At 38.5% G+C, this 17841-nt stretch overlaps 2 protein-coding genes across 3 annotated transcripts in view; one reads left to right on the forward strand and one right to left on the reverse strand.

Annotated features, from left to right (window-relative positions):
- LOC123504538 (AF4/FMR2 family member lilli-like) overlaps positions 1-17841 on the reverse strand; it is a 126091-nt gene that overhangs the window by 77792 nt on the left and 30458 nt on the right. The gene's annotated exons all lie outside the window — the stretch shown is intronic.
- LOC123504443 (putative nuclease HARBI1) lies at positions 13068-13670 on the forward strand. The gene has a single exon (XM_045254956.1). It carries the CDS (start codon positions 13068-13070, stop codon positions 13668-13670), a length of 603 nt encoding a protein of 200 aa, XP_045110891.1.

Here is a 17841-nt window from a genome sequence, read left to right on the forward strand (position 1 = left end):
AGAGAGAGAGAGAAAGTGTATTCTTATTTATGATCTTTTTACCGTATTTGGGACATTTCATAACTTGTTTATATGCTAATCATTTGTAAATCGTATCAACTTTGCATTTTTAAACATATTATTTGACTGTATATACAACGAAAGAATTTGGAAAATACATGTTTTTATCCCTATACATGATGGTGCAGTATGACATGTTGCTCACGCATGCGCAGTATGCTTAGTAAATCTTGTCCTGACTCCTCGTGCATCTGGCAGTGCATAGGCCATCCACGCATGCGCAGATGAGCAAGACACTTCCGGGACATTTTTTACTGCCACACCGGAGCCGTTTTCTTGGAGGAATCGGTAGAGCTCGGCTGGTGATTACAGTGTTGCCAACCGTAGGGCAATTGCCCTACGCGTAGGGCAATTTAGCCTCATATCCTGGTCTGTAGGGCGGTAGGGCAATTTTACAAAATTTGAGCAAAACGTAGGGCAATTACGATTTCTTGGTATGAGTGATAATTATTTTGCATCAAAAGATTAATTATGTAAACGGAAAGGAAATATGCTAAAAAAAAGGTACTAATTTTTAAAAAATTCTATTACCCTCTACTATGTAACAAAAAAACTTCTTCAACAATAAATAATAAGTCACAAGTCATAACATAAAATGCTTCTCATAAATCTGACAGCCCCTTGTGATTGGCCCGTTTAAAGGAGAGAGCCAATCACAAGCCAGACGAGTCTGAGACGACGAATATATCCCTTGATAAACAGGAGCAGGACAGGTCTACTGTGTACATGTGAGCATGCTGCCGTCTTCTTTGGAACTGGACTGTATTAACGGCATTATGCATGTGTAGCCCCTTTATTTAGGACTGTGTTAACAGGAAAACATAGTGATAGTATGGCTGATTCCCCTTCTACGCCCAAAAAGAAAAGACAGTACCGCGGGGAGCTAGATAAACAAGAAAAGGAGACTCCCAGGAAGCAAAAGTTTAGAGATGTATGGCTACAGGTAAGAATTATAAGCTAGCCCATTTTTAACTTATCATTGTACTATGTTCAATTATATATTTTTATTAGGCCTACATTTCATTTAGGGTTCATTATGCTTCACCAGTCTTCGGGCATTAATAACTGTTTTTGAAGATAAGAAAGTGGATATATCAGAATGAAATGTAACATGGGGCCAGCTAAAGCTAGGCTAATGTATTTCAGAATGCTGAATTCAAACCATGGCTGGCAGCTGTTCCAAATGATGCCTTTCGAGCAAGTTGCAGAGCTTGTGATACCAAGTTCACTGCTGGTCTTAGTGATATAAAGAGGCATGGTGAAAACGCAGCGCACAAGAAAAGAATGTTGAATTTTAGTAAACAGCAATCTCTTAGTACCTGGATCCGTCCTAGTACAAGTATCTCGAAGAAAGATGAACTGGGCAAAAGTGTTAAATTTGCTGAGATCAAATTAGCTTCAGTTTTCTGTGAACATAACATGTCTATGAAATTAATTGACCACTTATCTGAGGTGTTCAAAGATATATTTCCAGATTCGGAAATTGCTAAAAATGTCAAATTGCACAGAACTAAATGTACTAGCATTGTAACAAATGTACTAGGAAAAGGAGAAACAGATAGTCTTAGTTCTGAGTTAAAGAACAACAAGTTTTCACTTCTCATAGATGAAGGTACAGATATTGCTCACACTAAATTAATTGCATGTGTTGTCAAATACTTTTCTGAGGTCCAAAATGATGTTGTTACTCAGTTGCTCGAAGTTATTTCACATGATGCACGAGATTGTTCTTCAGAGTCAGTTGCAAATGCAGTAAAAAAATGTTTTGAGGAGAAAGACATTCCCCTAAACAATATGATAGGAATGGCTGCTGATAATGCAAGTGTCATGGTAGGAGAACATAATTCTGTAATGACAAAATTAAGACAGGAAGCTGATAATAGTTTCACACTATTCAGGTGTATTTGTCACTGTATGCACATTGCTGCAAGTAAAGCAGCTCTCAAGCTACCTACCAGTGTGGAAGCTTTCATTAGGAACATTTCCAGCTATTTTGGGCATAGCTCAAAACGGCAGGCACAGCTTGCAGAATTACAGACATTCATGAATGCTGAAAAACAACACATTCTGAGACCATCTGATACACGGTGGCTTGCCATGCAGCATTGCATAGCTCGCATTCTTGATCAGTGGGAAGTATTAAAACTGCTGTTCTTTCAGGCTCAGATTGAGGATAGAAATCTTGCAGCTGAACACATAATGCATAATTTTAACAACCCCTTCACAAAGGCATACTTAGAATTCATGAGGTTTGTTCTGGGATACTTTAACTCTCTCAATGCTCTCTTTCAGAGCAAAAAGAATCTGATTGGTGTATTACAGAAAGAGAGCCAAAGAACTGCTAGAATTATTTGTCAAAACTTTATAAAGCCACAATATTTATGTGATGTGTCCAAGATTGAGCCTTTAAATTTGGATCACCTTCTCCCTGTAACTGAAATCCACCTAGGAAAAAAGTGTGAAGATATACTCAAACAAGAAAACCTTAAAGCTTGTGATGTCACTGAATTCAGAGCCAGATGTTTGTCTTTTTATCAGTCAGCTGTTCAGGAGATTAAAAAAAGGTTGCCACTAGATGATCCTTTCTTTCATGAATTAGAGTTTATTCAACCATCTGTAGCACTTGATTTGCAAAGTAGAAGCAGACTTCCCTCTCTTAGTCTCCTTAAAGATAAATATAATCATTTGTTAGATCAAAATAGTGATGTTGATGAGGAATGGAGAAAGTTGCCCATTTACTTTAATGATGAGGAAATTAAAGAGCTAAAGAAGAAAACAAACACTGAGTTTTGGGTTTTCTTAACTGATGTGAAGGATGTTGATGAGGAACCAGTGTTCAAAAATTTGGTATGTTTGGCTAAATTAATTCTAACCCTACCCCACTCTAATGCTGAGACTGAAAGAATTTTTTCTATGCTAACTGACACTAAAACGAAGAAAAGAAATAAAATGGGGCCAGAACTACTCAATGCTATTCTTGTAACAAAGTCAAGCATGGTAGCAAGAGAAGAAGATTGTAGAAATAAGGCAATTAAACCTGAACACTACAATCTACATAATGTATCTATGTATTCATTCAAAAATGTATAAAAATTATTAGAATTATTTTTTGTAAATTAAGATTGGGTGGCTCCTATAGCCTATTTCTGTTTTGGACTGAAAAAGGACATAAAATTACAGTTAATCAAAATAAGAATATTTATTTATTTTTGAAAAGAAGCTTGATTTTGATTTAGAGAGGCCAAATATCTATATTATATATTCAATTTTTTTTCAAGAAAGATAAGATGTAGGTCTATTCCTGCACTAAACAAGAGAAAACATATTATTTTTGTTGTTGCTATATAGCAGTATATAAATAAAAAAACTACCAACTAATATCGAGATATTTTCATGATTCATCCTGAATCGTAGGGCAATGAAGGAAAATGTAGGGCAATTTCAGTGTCTGTGTAGGGCGAAGTAGTCTGTAGGGGTTGGCAACACTGCTGGTGAATACTGACTACCAGTCTTGGAACCGCCAGCGCATTGCATGACGGTGACCAGAGCATGGTGTAGTGTTCCATGATTTATCTAGAATACTGGCTGGGATTATTATAGAATACAGAGTACTGACTCCTAGTCCTGAGAGACTTACAATCTATGATGGATACTGAATGTGAATGGATGCACGGTTTAGCTAATGATTAAGCTCACCTCACACAGGGTCCCTTTGATAATATAGGATGTCTGTTCCATGTAATTCTACACTGGTGCTGTTCTATTTTGCTTCGATGCCATTATTTTACTATATTTGAACTTGATATTATTTTCCTAACATCGCAAACTTAGATGAACTCGATATCTTCATCTCTAGCAACTGTTCTAGAAAAATACTTGATGGCACAAAAAAATACGTAATGATTCGAGAAGAGTTGTAGTGTAATAAGTAATTAACTAATGATGTGTATGTAGGCAGATTAGATTTTTTATTGAAGGATGATAACGATGGTCACAGGTCTTGTGGACAAGCTTAGTTCTTCTGACGTGTAAATGGGTGTGCACCAGCATATATATATATATATATATATATATATATATATATATATATATATATATATATATATATATATATATATACATATACCATTTGTTATGACATCATAGGATTTTTATCAGAGTACAAAATGATTATGATTTAGAAACACTAAATCAGTGACTACTATTGGCCAATGGCCAGCATGAACGAAATTTTTTTTTTTCGTATTATTCGCCCAATTTCTTTGAATAATGGATACAATGATAGAAGATTGCATTATTCTCTACTTCGTTCTTCTTTAGATACCGAGGTTTGCAGGAATTCCTAAATAATATTAATAATAACATACATATTGTAAGTAAGGACTTCGACTATGTACTGTAATTTCTAATTCGTAAGTATCTACCATCAGTATTCATTTGGAGCCGTCAAGGTGGAACCGGTTCTGATTCTCGCAACCGGTTTCTGTCCAGCTCTAGCCCTTAGACTCAGTGTGGCTCTGAGAGGCAAAGAAAAGGAATGGTTATGCTGCATGGTGCATGATGTAGAAAGCCTGTTCCATTACATTCAGTCCACGAATAGGCAAACAAATTTTTCTTACGCTTTGTGTTGGACATCGTAATACATTATATATATATATATATATATATATATATATATATATATATATATATATATATATATATATATATATATATGAGAAATCTCTCTCTCTCTCTCTCTCTCTCTCTCTCTCTCTCTCTCTCTCTCGAAGAAGAAGAAGAAGAAGAAGAAGAAGAAGAAGAAGAAAAAGAAAAAAAAACTTTTCACAGTCCATCAGGGAGACGAGGGATCTAAGGCTAGAGAAGTGAAGAAGAGCAACACTACTCCCACGGACAGCCGGTAAAAGAACACCAGGTAGGCACATGGGGAAAATATGGAGGCCATGGTCATGACCTGGATGTACACCGTCAAGGCTCTTGCGGGGAGTGACCATCATCGCTTGCTAGAGCTAATACCCCTTCTCCTCCAGCACAACAGTCTCCTGTCGATAGAAATTGCGACCAAGTCTTTCTCCACTCCACGCCTTATGAGGACATCTCTAACTCAACTCAACCCTGCCTAGGCCAAGGAAGAATTAGAAGAAGAAGAAGCAACGACCACCATTATCTTATGCAAGACACGGGAGTGACGAAGACAAAGATGAGGAGAACGAGAAAACGCCCCAGCACAGCCACATGGAAACCACCGTGGCGTGCACTAGCCTAGCACTGCCTCCCTCACTCCTCTCCAGCTGAAGACCAGGGTTGGACGATCCAGAGGAAGAAAAGGAGGAAGGCAAACACCACCAAGAACAAGTTTCCAGAACCACCAGTCCTTCATCCTGTCAACCGACCTGACTAGCAAGCGCTGAACACAGAAGAATTACTCAAGTCCCCATCAGTGCAGAGATTGCGTGAGTTCTGGAAACGACATCTACGGCAAGATAACCAAGAATAACCAAGGTGACAAGAAAGAAACCATATAACTCAACAACAGCAAGGTGGTCTCCCCATCAGTGCAAAGATTGCGTGACTTCTGGAAACGACATCTACGGCAAGATAACCAAGAATAACCAAGGTGACAAGAAAGAAACCATATAACTCAACAACAGCAAGGTGGTCTGCCCACCAACTTTTCTTCTCGTACTATTTTCAGTATTTCTTTAACTTTTCTTATTATTGTCCGACCTCTTATTTTCTCTCCTCTTATCAAACATGATTTGGATTCGGATTCCAGTGTCACACCACCCACAGTATCGACATCTACATTCATTACCACAAGTCTCCTGAAGTACATCCCTGTCCTCTCTGACACGGAGCTGCATCTCGCCAGAGATATCTTGCAAAAAATGGGAAATTGGGCCCCACAACAGCTTAGGTCATATTGCACCGCTAGGATTAACGGGAGAAAGCTACATCTCTCACTGGGCAACTAGGTTTGACAAGGATTCCAACCCGGGCCGCCTAGACCCATCTAAATCAACTACGCAACACAGCCTCCTACATCTTGAGGGTGGACTCTACATACATACATAAATATGATGTGGCATCATACCTACACATACCCTTCCTCTGTGCTTTTGTCTTCGGTGGGGAGCCATCTTGAGAATCGCGGTGTGAACTGGAGCTAGTGGACCGTGGTAGTGTTGGCAGGTCGAGTTCTGAATGTACTACTACCTAAAATAATGTTTCATAAGAGTTTTCATGGACACCACTACTTTTTTTTCACTGAATCTTTTTATGTGTCAGTGATGTGTCCTAATGGTTCTACGTATCAGGAGGTTTCAGGTCACTTTGCAGTGCTGAACGTATGTCCTTTAAAATCTGACAATTTTCATGTTTTTTTTTTCTGAAATGCGACGGGTAGGTGACCGAGTGATGTACCCGCCATAGGATAGGTAGGACCCCATTGTACATAAGTATAACAATCATTATAGAAATCTGATGCAATCTTTCATAATGTAGTGCAACACTTCTGAATGCTGACCTCGCCTTTTCCCTCGAAAAGGGGTTGCAGGTGCTTCTCTATTTATAAAACTAAACAAGTAGTTGCATTCATGATTCACTCAGACAATTAAAACAAATTAATATAATTTCCATAGGTAAGATGCAATTTATCTAGCTATCACTACAAGCGATAAATAAATGTAATGAATAATATGAAAAAAAAAAAAAAACAGGTTGAGATTTCCCGTCACATGACCGTCGCCCTTTTAGCATCTTGATGCTGAACGCTGCGGTACCGGCGGGGAGAGACAGTATTACCGGCGACTGGGAAGTACGGGTGTGTTAACCCCTTCAGTACTGAGACGTCTTTTTTATGAGTTTTATTTACAATTAGACGATTTTTTGACATTAGTAAGGGTTTCTAGAGCTCAGAAGATTAATTGCGTGAGTTTTCACTATTCTAATCCCTGCATAAGTTTCTGAAGCTGTGTAAAATCATCAGTTACTAAGTAGAATAGATATAGAAACACGTCATGGTATTCAAGGGGTTAACAGTGTGTGTGCGTCCAAACTGGTGGTGCTGCAAGAATAAGTGACTCAGTGACATTACGGACACTTTCCCGAGTTTTAAACACACTTCCGTATGTACTTGTACGTCGTGTGAGAACAGCACTTGTAAGTTTTGTACATAATATACAAACTTTTATATTCTGAGTTTTTCCTTCTAAACCTGGGTTGCTTAAGAACACCAAAAACAACTAGTGAAACCGCTCGGCTGAACAACAGATAAAAACAATAAACTTAATAACCTTATGTGGACCTACAGAATTTACAGTAGCCTGCTACCCAAACAAAACTCACCTTCTTTACATAAAAAGGCTTAACACGAACTAAATACACCCTTAACATTACCTTGTTTGTTGAAAATATATTTATTAAAGATCATTTATAAGTATATACATGTAAGAAACATAACCATAATATGGACGGTGATGAAATAATATTATTCTGAAATCAAATTAGGTTACCCTGATAGTGCTCAATTATCCTAAAACAAGGTGTTTACCCTGCACATGGCAGCACTGCCTGGGGGAACAGCGAGAATTCACGAGCGTTGAAACTCATCTCTTTAAATCTTGAGACAACGTTTTCGTGCGTTGCTGCCAGACTTATATATATATATATATATATATATATATATATATATATATATATATATATATAACAGTCGTAAGTCAGTATTTTAAAAGTTTTTGGCTCGTTCGATATCGATGTTGTTTGCAGCACGTACGCCATCGTATCTCTCTCTATAACGTCATCGTAGGCCGATGAAGTGGCTTTACTTGTCATGAATCTCTTTCCGACAGTTGAATGCACCGCTCGATTGTCGTAATGTTTCTACGATATCGTGTGACAACAAGGACATCTTACGATATCATGCGATATCGTCACGTTAACGTACAACTTGACTTACGACATCTTACGATAGGCCAAAAACCGTTAAAATGACGTCACTGCTGCCGGCGAGAGCCCTTCTACGACCGTCGGCAGTGTCGTAGTAAAAAAAAAAAAAAAAAAATAGTATGACCCCAGCATAAGCTACCAGAGAGGATGCCTGCGTCAATTCGCTCCTTAGAATTAAATCAATATAATTTGGTCTATTATAAGCATAAATTAAATTCCTACTCTTATTTCAATCAATCTTCTATCAAACTGAAGGTAATTTTTTTTTCAAAGATCATACGTAGCTTCCTTGGCATAATGTCAAAGGCGTGCATCACACAGTTTAACTCCGAGGTACCATGCCATTAAAGTGAGGAAGAACTGCGCCAGTAAGAGGGAATACCGGCAAAGGGCAACAAAAATTGTGATAAAAAAAAGCCACTGAGATGCCGGTTCTCCAATAAACTGAATATGTAGAGATGTAGTTAGAAGGGGACTCCGAAGATGGTATAGGAATATTTTTTTCAATTTATAATTTTGAGTGAAGAATGTATGTGTAGTTAGATGCATGTAGTTTTGTGTAAGGAGAATTGCTTTTAGACTGTGACTGTCCCCTTGTGTTGTGAGACACAAAGGGAAACTTTCAGTGAGGTCACAGCTAGCTTTAATGATAAGTTCACAGCAACCCCTGAACCACTACTATTAGACCTCACTAGGAGTAATTATCGTTTCATTCACTGCCTCCTCCTTGGAATTACAGTCATTATTATTTCACTGGATTTGTCAGAATGCCAGCACCTGAAATCTTACTGACACCCAGGCGAATCCCAGTAATCGTCTGGTTGCATCATGGATCCAGTAATCGTCTCGTTCCTCTGACGAATGCCGCGCGGGATTCGTCAGTAATCAGATCCAGCCAGGACCCGTATCCCACGTGGCTAACAATCGTCTGGTTGCCTCATGGATCCAGGAATCGTCTCTTTCTTTAGATGAGTACTGGGCAGGATTCGTCAGTAATCGGGTCCAGCCATTATTCGTCTCGCTCCCCCTAGACGAGTATTGCGCGAGCTTGTGGGATTTGGGTCCGGACCCAAATCCCATGGATCCGTCTGGCCAAGTAATCGAATCGGCGAGTACTTAAATTGTCGGATCCTGCCCAGCCATAGTGAAGCGTGGAGCAGACTCAGTTACTGACTCACAGACTTGCACCCTCAGCCAACCGTAGGACTTAAAATATGTCATTATTTTCATTTATCTTTCTAGGATAAACACGCCATTATTCATATAAGTTATTGAGATTGCTAACATGAAGCATAAGGCAGGTTTATTTACTTATTCTGGACTGAATGTAATGAAATAGGCTTTCTACATCATAGTCCAGTCATATTAGGTCACAAAATGGTGAAACCCGGAAATAATTGCAAAAGAAATGCTTCCACTTGCATAATGTTCAGAACCATCCTCTAAACACCCACAAAAAGAAAAAAATTACACCCAAATATACCTATGGGAAATGCCTCAAAATGCATGTGTTTCCGCCATTAAAGAAAAACGCATTTTTTGCCTTAACTTCCTTATTATTAATCCAATCCAAATTATTTTTGTACCAAAACCTATGTTTTCAAGGTCAAGGAACCTAATTAAACTGGTATATTTGAAATTAAACAATTCCTTTTATAAGAAATACATAAAATATAACATCATTACGAAAAATATGCAGCAAAGGTTTTCTTACACTACTGTACTGATACACTTTTACAAGATCTGATTTAACTTTAAACCTGATTTAACTAATTCTAAGTAAATATTCATTTATGTAAATCACATAGTTCCTGATTTAACTTATTCTAAGTAAATATTCATTTATGTAAATCACATAGTTATTTAATGAAGTTATTAATTTTTTAGTCACAAGAAAAGTAGTTTTTCATGTTGCAGTGGATATTATCTGTTCCTTATTTTTCACAACTCATCTTCTAGATCCAAGTATGGTTTGGGAGCATTTGTGCAGATTTCACCTTTGCACTGCCGGCATGCTTTTGTGCACTCTAGTCCATGAGCCTGACAACTACATCTTCTAGTGCTACAGCCAGACTTGCAGTTGCAATGCACAATTTCAAAAGTTCCTTTGGGGCTGGTTCCACATCGGTCATAATTGGTAGGAGAAGATCACCTGTTGTTTTCCATCCATAGTTAACTGGGTTCATGCTTCCCGATTTGCCCATCCATTCTTGAATCTGGAAGTATACCCTTAAGCTGTGATACCGAGATGAAGCTGATGTGGGCGGCAAAGTCTGGGGTTGAACACACTTTGAACTGCTGACAACTTTTTCGCAAAATCGCCTGTAGCGTAGGTTATCTAGTCCTTCATTCTCAGATCCATGGTATAAGGCAACAAGGGCTTTTTCTCCTAAATGCACGATATTATCCTTAGATAGTCCTTCTCTACTGAATTCATCAGCCACTGTTGCAAAACCTATATTATTCATTGCCATTTTCAGTGCAACTCCTTTTCCAATACCAAATAGGTGAGATGTTGTATCGCATCCAAGTATAGCGTGTATGAAAAGGAGTCGTGAACAGGTATCAGGGCCAAAGATTGATTTAGCACTCCTGATGTTCCAAGTACGTTGTTTGGTTGAGGCCTTCTTTGGTTCAGGTATCAAGAACAAATTATGTGCTGCAACATCTGCATGGAAACAGAGAAGCACAAGAAGGTCAGTGTCATCACCCACAACAACTGTCTCGCTTGTCTTGGCTGACTCAACAGCAGTCTGGACTATGAGAACATCTGCATCATTTTTTGCATGAACTGTTTTGTATCCTTCTGCCACAAGGGAATCGCTAAGAAGATTTATGAACCTTTGTTTATTTTTCTTATTAGCTAAAAATTCATCTTTCTTGAGGTTATTTATTGTCCTTGCTGTGAAGTTGACTGTTGGCCCATTTCTGTATCCAGTTCTTCTCTGGTGAGTAGCATCCTTAATTGATGGTCCATCATCATAGCCATCAAAGACAATGGTTGCATTCTGGTATCTCTTACCAATATAATTAATGTATAGCTGACAAATACTTTGGAAATCTATACCACGCTCCCATGGCACACGCTGCAATAATGCTCCACCATCCAGGACATAAACTCGGTTCAAGTTGATAAACTTATCTCCAAGCTTTTGTGACTGATCATCTGTACAGTGGTTCTTCTCATATATTTCCCACATGGTTTTTGCAAGAACAGATTTGTTGGCTTGTCTTGGCATAGCTGACGAATCAAATAGAGCTGGAGGATAACTACATAATTCATACTGAAATGCAGACTTGGGATCTTCATGGTTGTCAAGGGCAAATACTGTAAGTCTCTGGAACAGTAGCTGTGGGTCAACCTGCACTGTTTCACCACCAACAGATATTGACTGTTGGCATGCCAGGGTTATAGCCTTATCTTTTCGACGGAGCTTGTAGCTGTATACAGATTCTCCCTTCATTGCATCCAGTATTCTGATTCCAACATCTTGTGCTTGGTCCACATTAACAGATGCTGTTGCTAGGATATTACTAGAAATGCTACATAAAGAGGCATATGGCGCAAAGGGATTCCAGTTTTTCAGTGTTTGAAGAAGAATACATGTGTCCTTGAAATCTCTTGACTGCCTAGTACTGCCAATGTCTTTGTGTTGTTCTGAAGTTACAAACATGGTTCCGTAAACTCCTGCATTGCTTGGTTAACGTCTGCACATGCTGGCATTGACATAACCCAGACTAGTCTCTGCATCTCTGTCATTCCTCTTCCCCTCGTCAACCCACCATTTGTCTTTAGACTTCACATCAGTGCTTGTTCAATTACTAAGTCTGTTGATAACCCGGCCCAGTAACGATTACTTCTTCTTATGACATGATATCCATTCATGAACTTGCTATACACTTCTGGATGCTGGTCTTTCAGCTGTTCCATCATCTGAAGGTAGAGGTATGCCGACTTTGTATAGTGATAATGGCCTGCAGCTGCAAAAAAGGGTAACATATTCTGCACAGCTTTCAAGTGAAGAAGCCAATTCCCTGTGCGCTCTGCTTTAATAAACTGTTTAAGTATATCAACCATATCCATGTATTGGATCCACAGCATTGCTGTCCGTTGATCTTTCATTGACATTTTCTGCTCATGTATTTTCTTACTGATCGCATCAACTGCATGTGATGCAAGAATATCGTCAATCGTTTTTTCACCATCTATTACTTCATTTAGTAATTGACGAATCTCTGACAAATCATTAGACTGCTTTTCCTCTTCCTCCTCAGTATCATCTTCCTCCTTCGCACAAATCTCTTCCTCCTCCTCCTCCTCCTCCTCTTCCACTTCCTCCTCCTTCTCCTGTGATCGCTGGTAGGGCTCGTTGATTTGTGGCAGTGGAACGTTATATGCATTGGCAATCAACAATATATTGAGAGCTGCATCCACAAGGAAATGACCCCTTATAGCCCTTGAAATAGCTTTACCACTCATCATATGTTTTATTGTATTTTTTGCGTATTTGAGCTTCTCAAGAAGCTCTTGTAGGCCCGATCCTGCCATTAGATGTCCTATACATCCAAGGAAACTCATCTGTAGATGTAATCCACCTAAACGAACAACCATTGATTTCAGTTCACTGCCCATTGGTTCTAAATGAATGATGGAAACAGCCTTCCACCACAATGGCTGATCAAATGTCACAATTGGTGTTGCTTCACATTTCTTTGCTTGCTGTGATATGAAGCTCAAAGTTGAATATATACATGACATATCTGTAGGATCCATATCAATCATAGGCATAAATACAATTGCAGACTCTCCAGGAATCTCACCACTATGGATGGCTTGCATCATTCCACTCCATGAGTATTCATATGTCTAAAAATTTGCTTTTAGCAGGCTAAAAAACACATGCTTTTAACCACTAATTTTACTTTTAGTCCTAAAATTTTTTAACTTAATTCATAAACACTTTTAAGGAACCTAAAAGATCTTTAGCGGGTAGCCAAGCGCTAATAGTCGTGAGGGGTCCTTTTAGTGAGTTTAAAAGTATTTTTAAGTCTCCAAGATGGCGCAACAACAACTTCGCCAGCGACAACGCCAGACTTTTCGTGAGAGGAGAGACTTCCTGACGGAATACAGTGACTCCCAACTGATCGAAAGATTTCGACTTGACCATGCAGGCATACTGTATGTAACTGATCTTGTGAGGGATGCATTAGGGAGTCGAACTGCTAGGAACAAAGACCTCTCTCCTGAGATGAAGGTGGCCATCACCTTATGGTACTTGGCCACAGGAAAGATGCAGTTGTGCAGTAGCGATGACTTCGGCACATCACAGCCAACTGTTAGCCGTGCTATCACCCAGACCCTTGAGGCTCTTGCACAACGAGACAATTTCCGGAGGTTCATCAATTTCCCCCTCACCCAGCAGGAACTTCAGCAGAAACAAGAACAATTCATGCAAGTTGCAGGGTTTCCCGGTGTCGTTGGTGTAGTCGATGGCACTCATATAAGAATTATAGCCCCAAGGGAACACGAAGCTGAATATGTAAACCGGAAACGGTTTCATAGCATCAATGTACAAGTTGTGTTTTATGCAACATACTACAGAATACTTGACATTGTTGCAAAGTGGCCTGGCTCTGTCAATGATGCTAGTCTTCAATGAGTCTGGACTGAAGCAACTCTTCGAAAGAGGTATCGTGCCACCCGATTGCCACTTGTTGGGTGACAGTACCTACGCCATGAAGCGCTGGCTCCTGACACCATACTTGCGCCCCCAGTCTTTTAAGATGTGAGCGTTGTCTTCCACATGGGACGCCAATAAATAACATTGGTCCCTTGTCCAGTTGGGCTTCCTAGCCCTCTTCTTCTTGTCTTCATACTCCATTGTCTTTTCCTTGCCTCCAACGTGGCTTTGTTTTTGTTTTGATGAGTATACAGCCATTGGATGAGATCTCGCCAAAGCGGCCAAACTCACCTTATGTACAAAACTAAACTCATAAAATAAGCATGTGTTTCCAAATTTTTTTGCTAAATAGATATTTTAAAATTATTTTGTACCTTTTTATGTATCATTATGATATTTAAGTGAGAAAATATGCAATTTAAGTTGCATTGTAGCGCTAAGCGTAGCAAATGTAGCGGGTTTAGATTTTACTTTTACTTTTAGCCACTTACTTTTACTTCTAGGTAGAAGTTCCCTAAAGATTTTATCTCTTTATGTATACACTTTTACCGATTACTTTTAGCTGACAGTAAAACTAAAAAAATATTAGTGTACTTTTAGTGTGTTTATAGGAGAGAGAGTCAGAAAGTGGTATGTGGAAAGAAGGAATACGGAGGAACCCCTAGAGGGAGCAGTGGGTGGACCGTAATGTATACTAATATAGATGGGATACTGTCAAGTAGATTGGAATTGCAAGACTATATGATGGTGGAGAAGCCTGATATAGTGTGTTTGACTGAGACAAAATTGCATGAAAAACAAAGATAAATTTGGATAATAAATATAATATATGGAGAAAGGATAGAGAGTAAAGGTGGAGGAGGAGTTATGATTATGACGAAGAAATAAATAAATGTGGATAAGGTTTGGTATGGGAAGAACAACGCAGAAGTGATAAGCATAAGGATAAAAAGTGATGGAAAAGAATTAATAATCATGGTGACCTATGTACCTCCTAAAACAAATTCTTGGACATTAAGGAATACGACAATATGATCAAGGATACTTTACAGAGTTTGGAAAGTGTATTATCTGGAAAAAGAAAGGTGATACTAGTAGGAGATTTTAATTGTAAGGAGGTGGATTGGGAAAATCTAGTAAGTGGTGTTGGAGAGGAAGCATGGGAGAGAGATTTCTTAATCTAATGATGGAAAATATGATGGAACAGAGGGTGAAGGAAAATACTAGATATAGAGGAGATGATGAACCGGCTAGACTGGATTTGGTGTTAACAAGAGAAGTGTACCTATGTGGAGATATACAATACAAGTGTCCTTTGGGAAAGAGTGATCATGTGGTTATGGAAATGCAGATAGCAACAACACAGCGAAGGAAGGACGAGACATACAGGAGTGGTAGATTGAATTATAGAAAGATGGACACAGAAAGTTTGAAAAATTATTTCAGAAAATTAGATTGGGAGATGTTACAAATCAGAGAAGTGCAAAAAAATATGAGATTTTTATGAAATATTATAAAGAAGGAGTTATGAAATTTGTACCAAAGTATAAACCGAGAGAGGAAGGAAGAAAGGATTGGTTTAATGCAACTTGTGTTAAGGCTAAGGAAAAGAGAGATGTGGCTTGGAAAAGATGGAAAAGAGCAGGAATATACTAAATAAGGAGAATTATAGAGTGGCGAGAAATGAGTATGTGAGGGTAAGGAGGGAGGAAGAAAGAAAATTTGAAAAGATATTGTAGACAAGAGTAAGGAACATCCAAAATTGTTTTACAGGTTCATAAATGGTAAACTTAAAAGAGAGAGTCCATTGAAAGATTAAAAGGAGAGCAAGGGATAGTAGATGACCCTAAGAATATAGCGGAATTGCTAAATAATAGGTTTCAGCAAGTATTTACTGAAGAAACAATGTTTGTAAAGCCTCAGAATGTACAAGGAAATGTGCACATGGATGACATTAAGATACCTAAAAGGAGTTATATAAAATGTTGGAGGAACTTAAAGATGATAAAGCGATGGGACCAGATGAAGTTTCAGGAAAATTATTGAAGGAGTGTAGAGAAGAATTGATTGATCCATTATATGATATTATAAGGTGTTCATTAGAAACAGGGAAGTACCAGTAGAGTGGAAGAGAGCTGAAGTGGTGCCCATTTATAAGGGAGGCAGTAAGGAAGAGCCTCTTAACTATAGACCTGTGTCTCTAACAAGTGTGGTCGGTAAGATTTGTGAGAGGGTGATAAAGAAATATTGGATACGGTTCCTGGAGGATCATAAGTTATTATCGGATCATCAATTTGGCTTTAGGAAAGGGAGGTCATGTGTAACAAATCTACTGAGCTTTTATTCAAGAGTGGTTGACAAAATACAAGAGAGAGAGGATGGATGGACTGTGTATATTTGGATTTAAAGAAAGCTTTTGACAAGGTACCTCACATGAGACTGTTATGGAAATTAGAGATTTATGGAGGACTGAAAGGAAAAGTGTTAAAGTGGATGGAAAACTACTTGAGATGGAGGGAGATGAGAACGGTAATAAGGGATGCAAAGTCGGACTGGTTGGTGGTGGAGAGTGGAGTCCCACAAGGCTCAGTGCTGGCACCAATACTTTTCCTTGTATATATTAATGACATGCCAGAGGGAGTAAACAGTTATATTAATTTGTTTGCGGATGATGCGAAGTTGTGTAGGTGTGTGAAGAGTGAAGAAGATTGTGAAATTTTACAGGCAGATCTGGATAAGATTTGGGAGTGGAGCAAGAGGTGGCAAATGGAATTTAATCTGAGCAAAAGTCATGTGATGGAGATGGGAAGAGTGGAAGACGGCCAAGAGGGTCATATAAGATGGGTGAAGAAGTAGTGTTGAAAAAGGTGGAAAAGGAAAAGGATTTGGGAGTGATAATACAAGACCATGGGCAGTTTGAGGCTCATATTGATAAGATGTTTGGAGAAACGTATAATTTGATAAAAATATTGGATTAGCCTTCCATTATATGGATAAAGATATGATGAAGAAATTAATTAGTATGGTAATTAGACCAAGATTGGAATATGCTGGAGTGGTTTGGTCCCCTTATAAAAAGAAGCATATAAGGAAGTTGGAGAGATTGCAGAGAATGGCAACAAAAATGGTTCCGGAATTGGCAGAAATGACCTATGAGGAGAGATTAAAAGAAATGAATTTGCTTACCTTGGAACAAAGAAGAGAAAGAGGAGATTTAATACAGGTTTATAAACTGTTGAATGGACTGGATGAAGTGGATAATGAGCAAATGATGTTGAGAGAGGAAAACTTAAATAGAACTACAAGATCGCATAGTAAAAAGATAGCCAAGGGAATATGCTTGAAGGATGTGAAAAAATATAGTTTCCCACAAAGATGTGTGGAGGTATGGAATGGTTTGAGTGAGGAGGTGGTGTCAGCAAGGAGTGTGCATAGTTTTAAAGGAAAGTTGGATGTGTGTAGATATGGAGACGGGGCCACACGAGTATGATAACCAGGCCCTGTAAAATTACAACTAGGTGAATACACACACACACACACACACACACACACAGTTATCTGTTGACACAATAACTTCACTCCTTTTGAAAGCAGGCAAAGAATTTTTGTTTTTTTAGGTTAAGAAGGAGACTATTCCATAATTTTGGTCTTGCTACAAAAAATGATCTTTCAGCTATAACGGTTTTGATCTTAGGAACGTGCAGTTGGTGTTGCTGTCTAGTGTTTACAGTGTGAGTTTTCGTCATCGTTGGTAGTGAGAACAGCCAACTAGATATATTTTTGTTAATGATATTGTAAATACTAGTATTTAGTATAAGCTCATATTTGTACTTTTCTGTTATCCTCAGCCATTTCAGCTGTCAGGTACTGTGTAACGTGGTTGTATTTTGCACCGTCTAGCGCCACCTTTGCAGCAAAACTTTATATCTTTTGAGCACTTTGTAACTGAGTTAAACTCATACTCCCCCAGATCTTTATGCCATAATTAATGATGCTTAAAACTAGTGTTTGTAGGACCATGATTCGTATACGTTTACTGAAGTTTTCTTTAATACGATTAACAAACATTATTGTGGCCAACATTTTTCTTAGAAATTTGGGCAATGTGTGTGTCAAACTGCATACAGTTGTCAAAATATAGGCCGAAATT

Source organism: Portunus trituberculatus, chromosome 16, assembly GCF_017591435.1.
Source record: "Portunus trituberculatus isolate SZX2019 chromosome 16, ASM1759143v1, whole genome shotgun sequence".
Taxonomy (NCBI): Eukaryota; Metazoa; Arthropoda; class Malacostraca; order Decapoda; family Portunidae; genus Portunus; species Portunus trituberculatus.

What these genes read in the sequence shown, in the direction of transcription:
- LOC123504443 (XM_045254956.1), top strand. Translation starts at nt 13,068, where the DNA reads ATGGCGCAACAACAACTTCGCCAGCGACAACGCCAGACTTTTCGTGAG.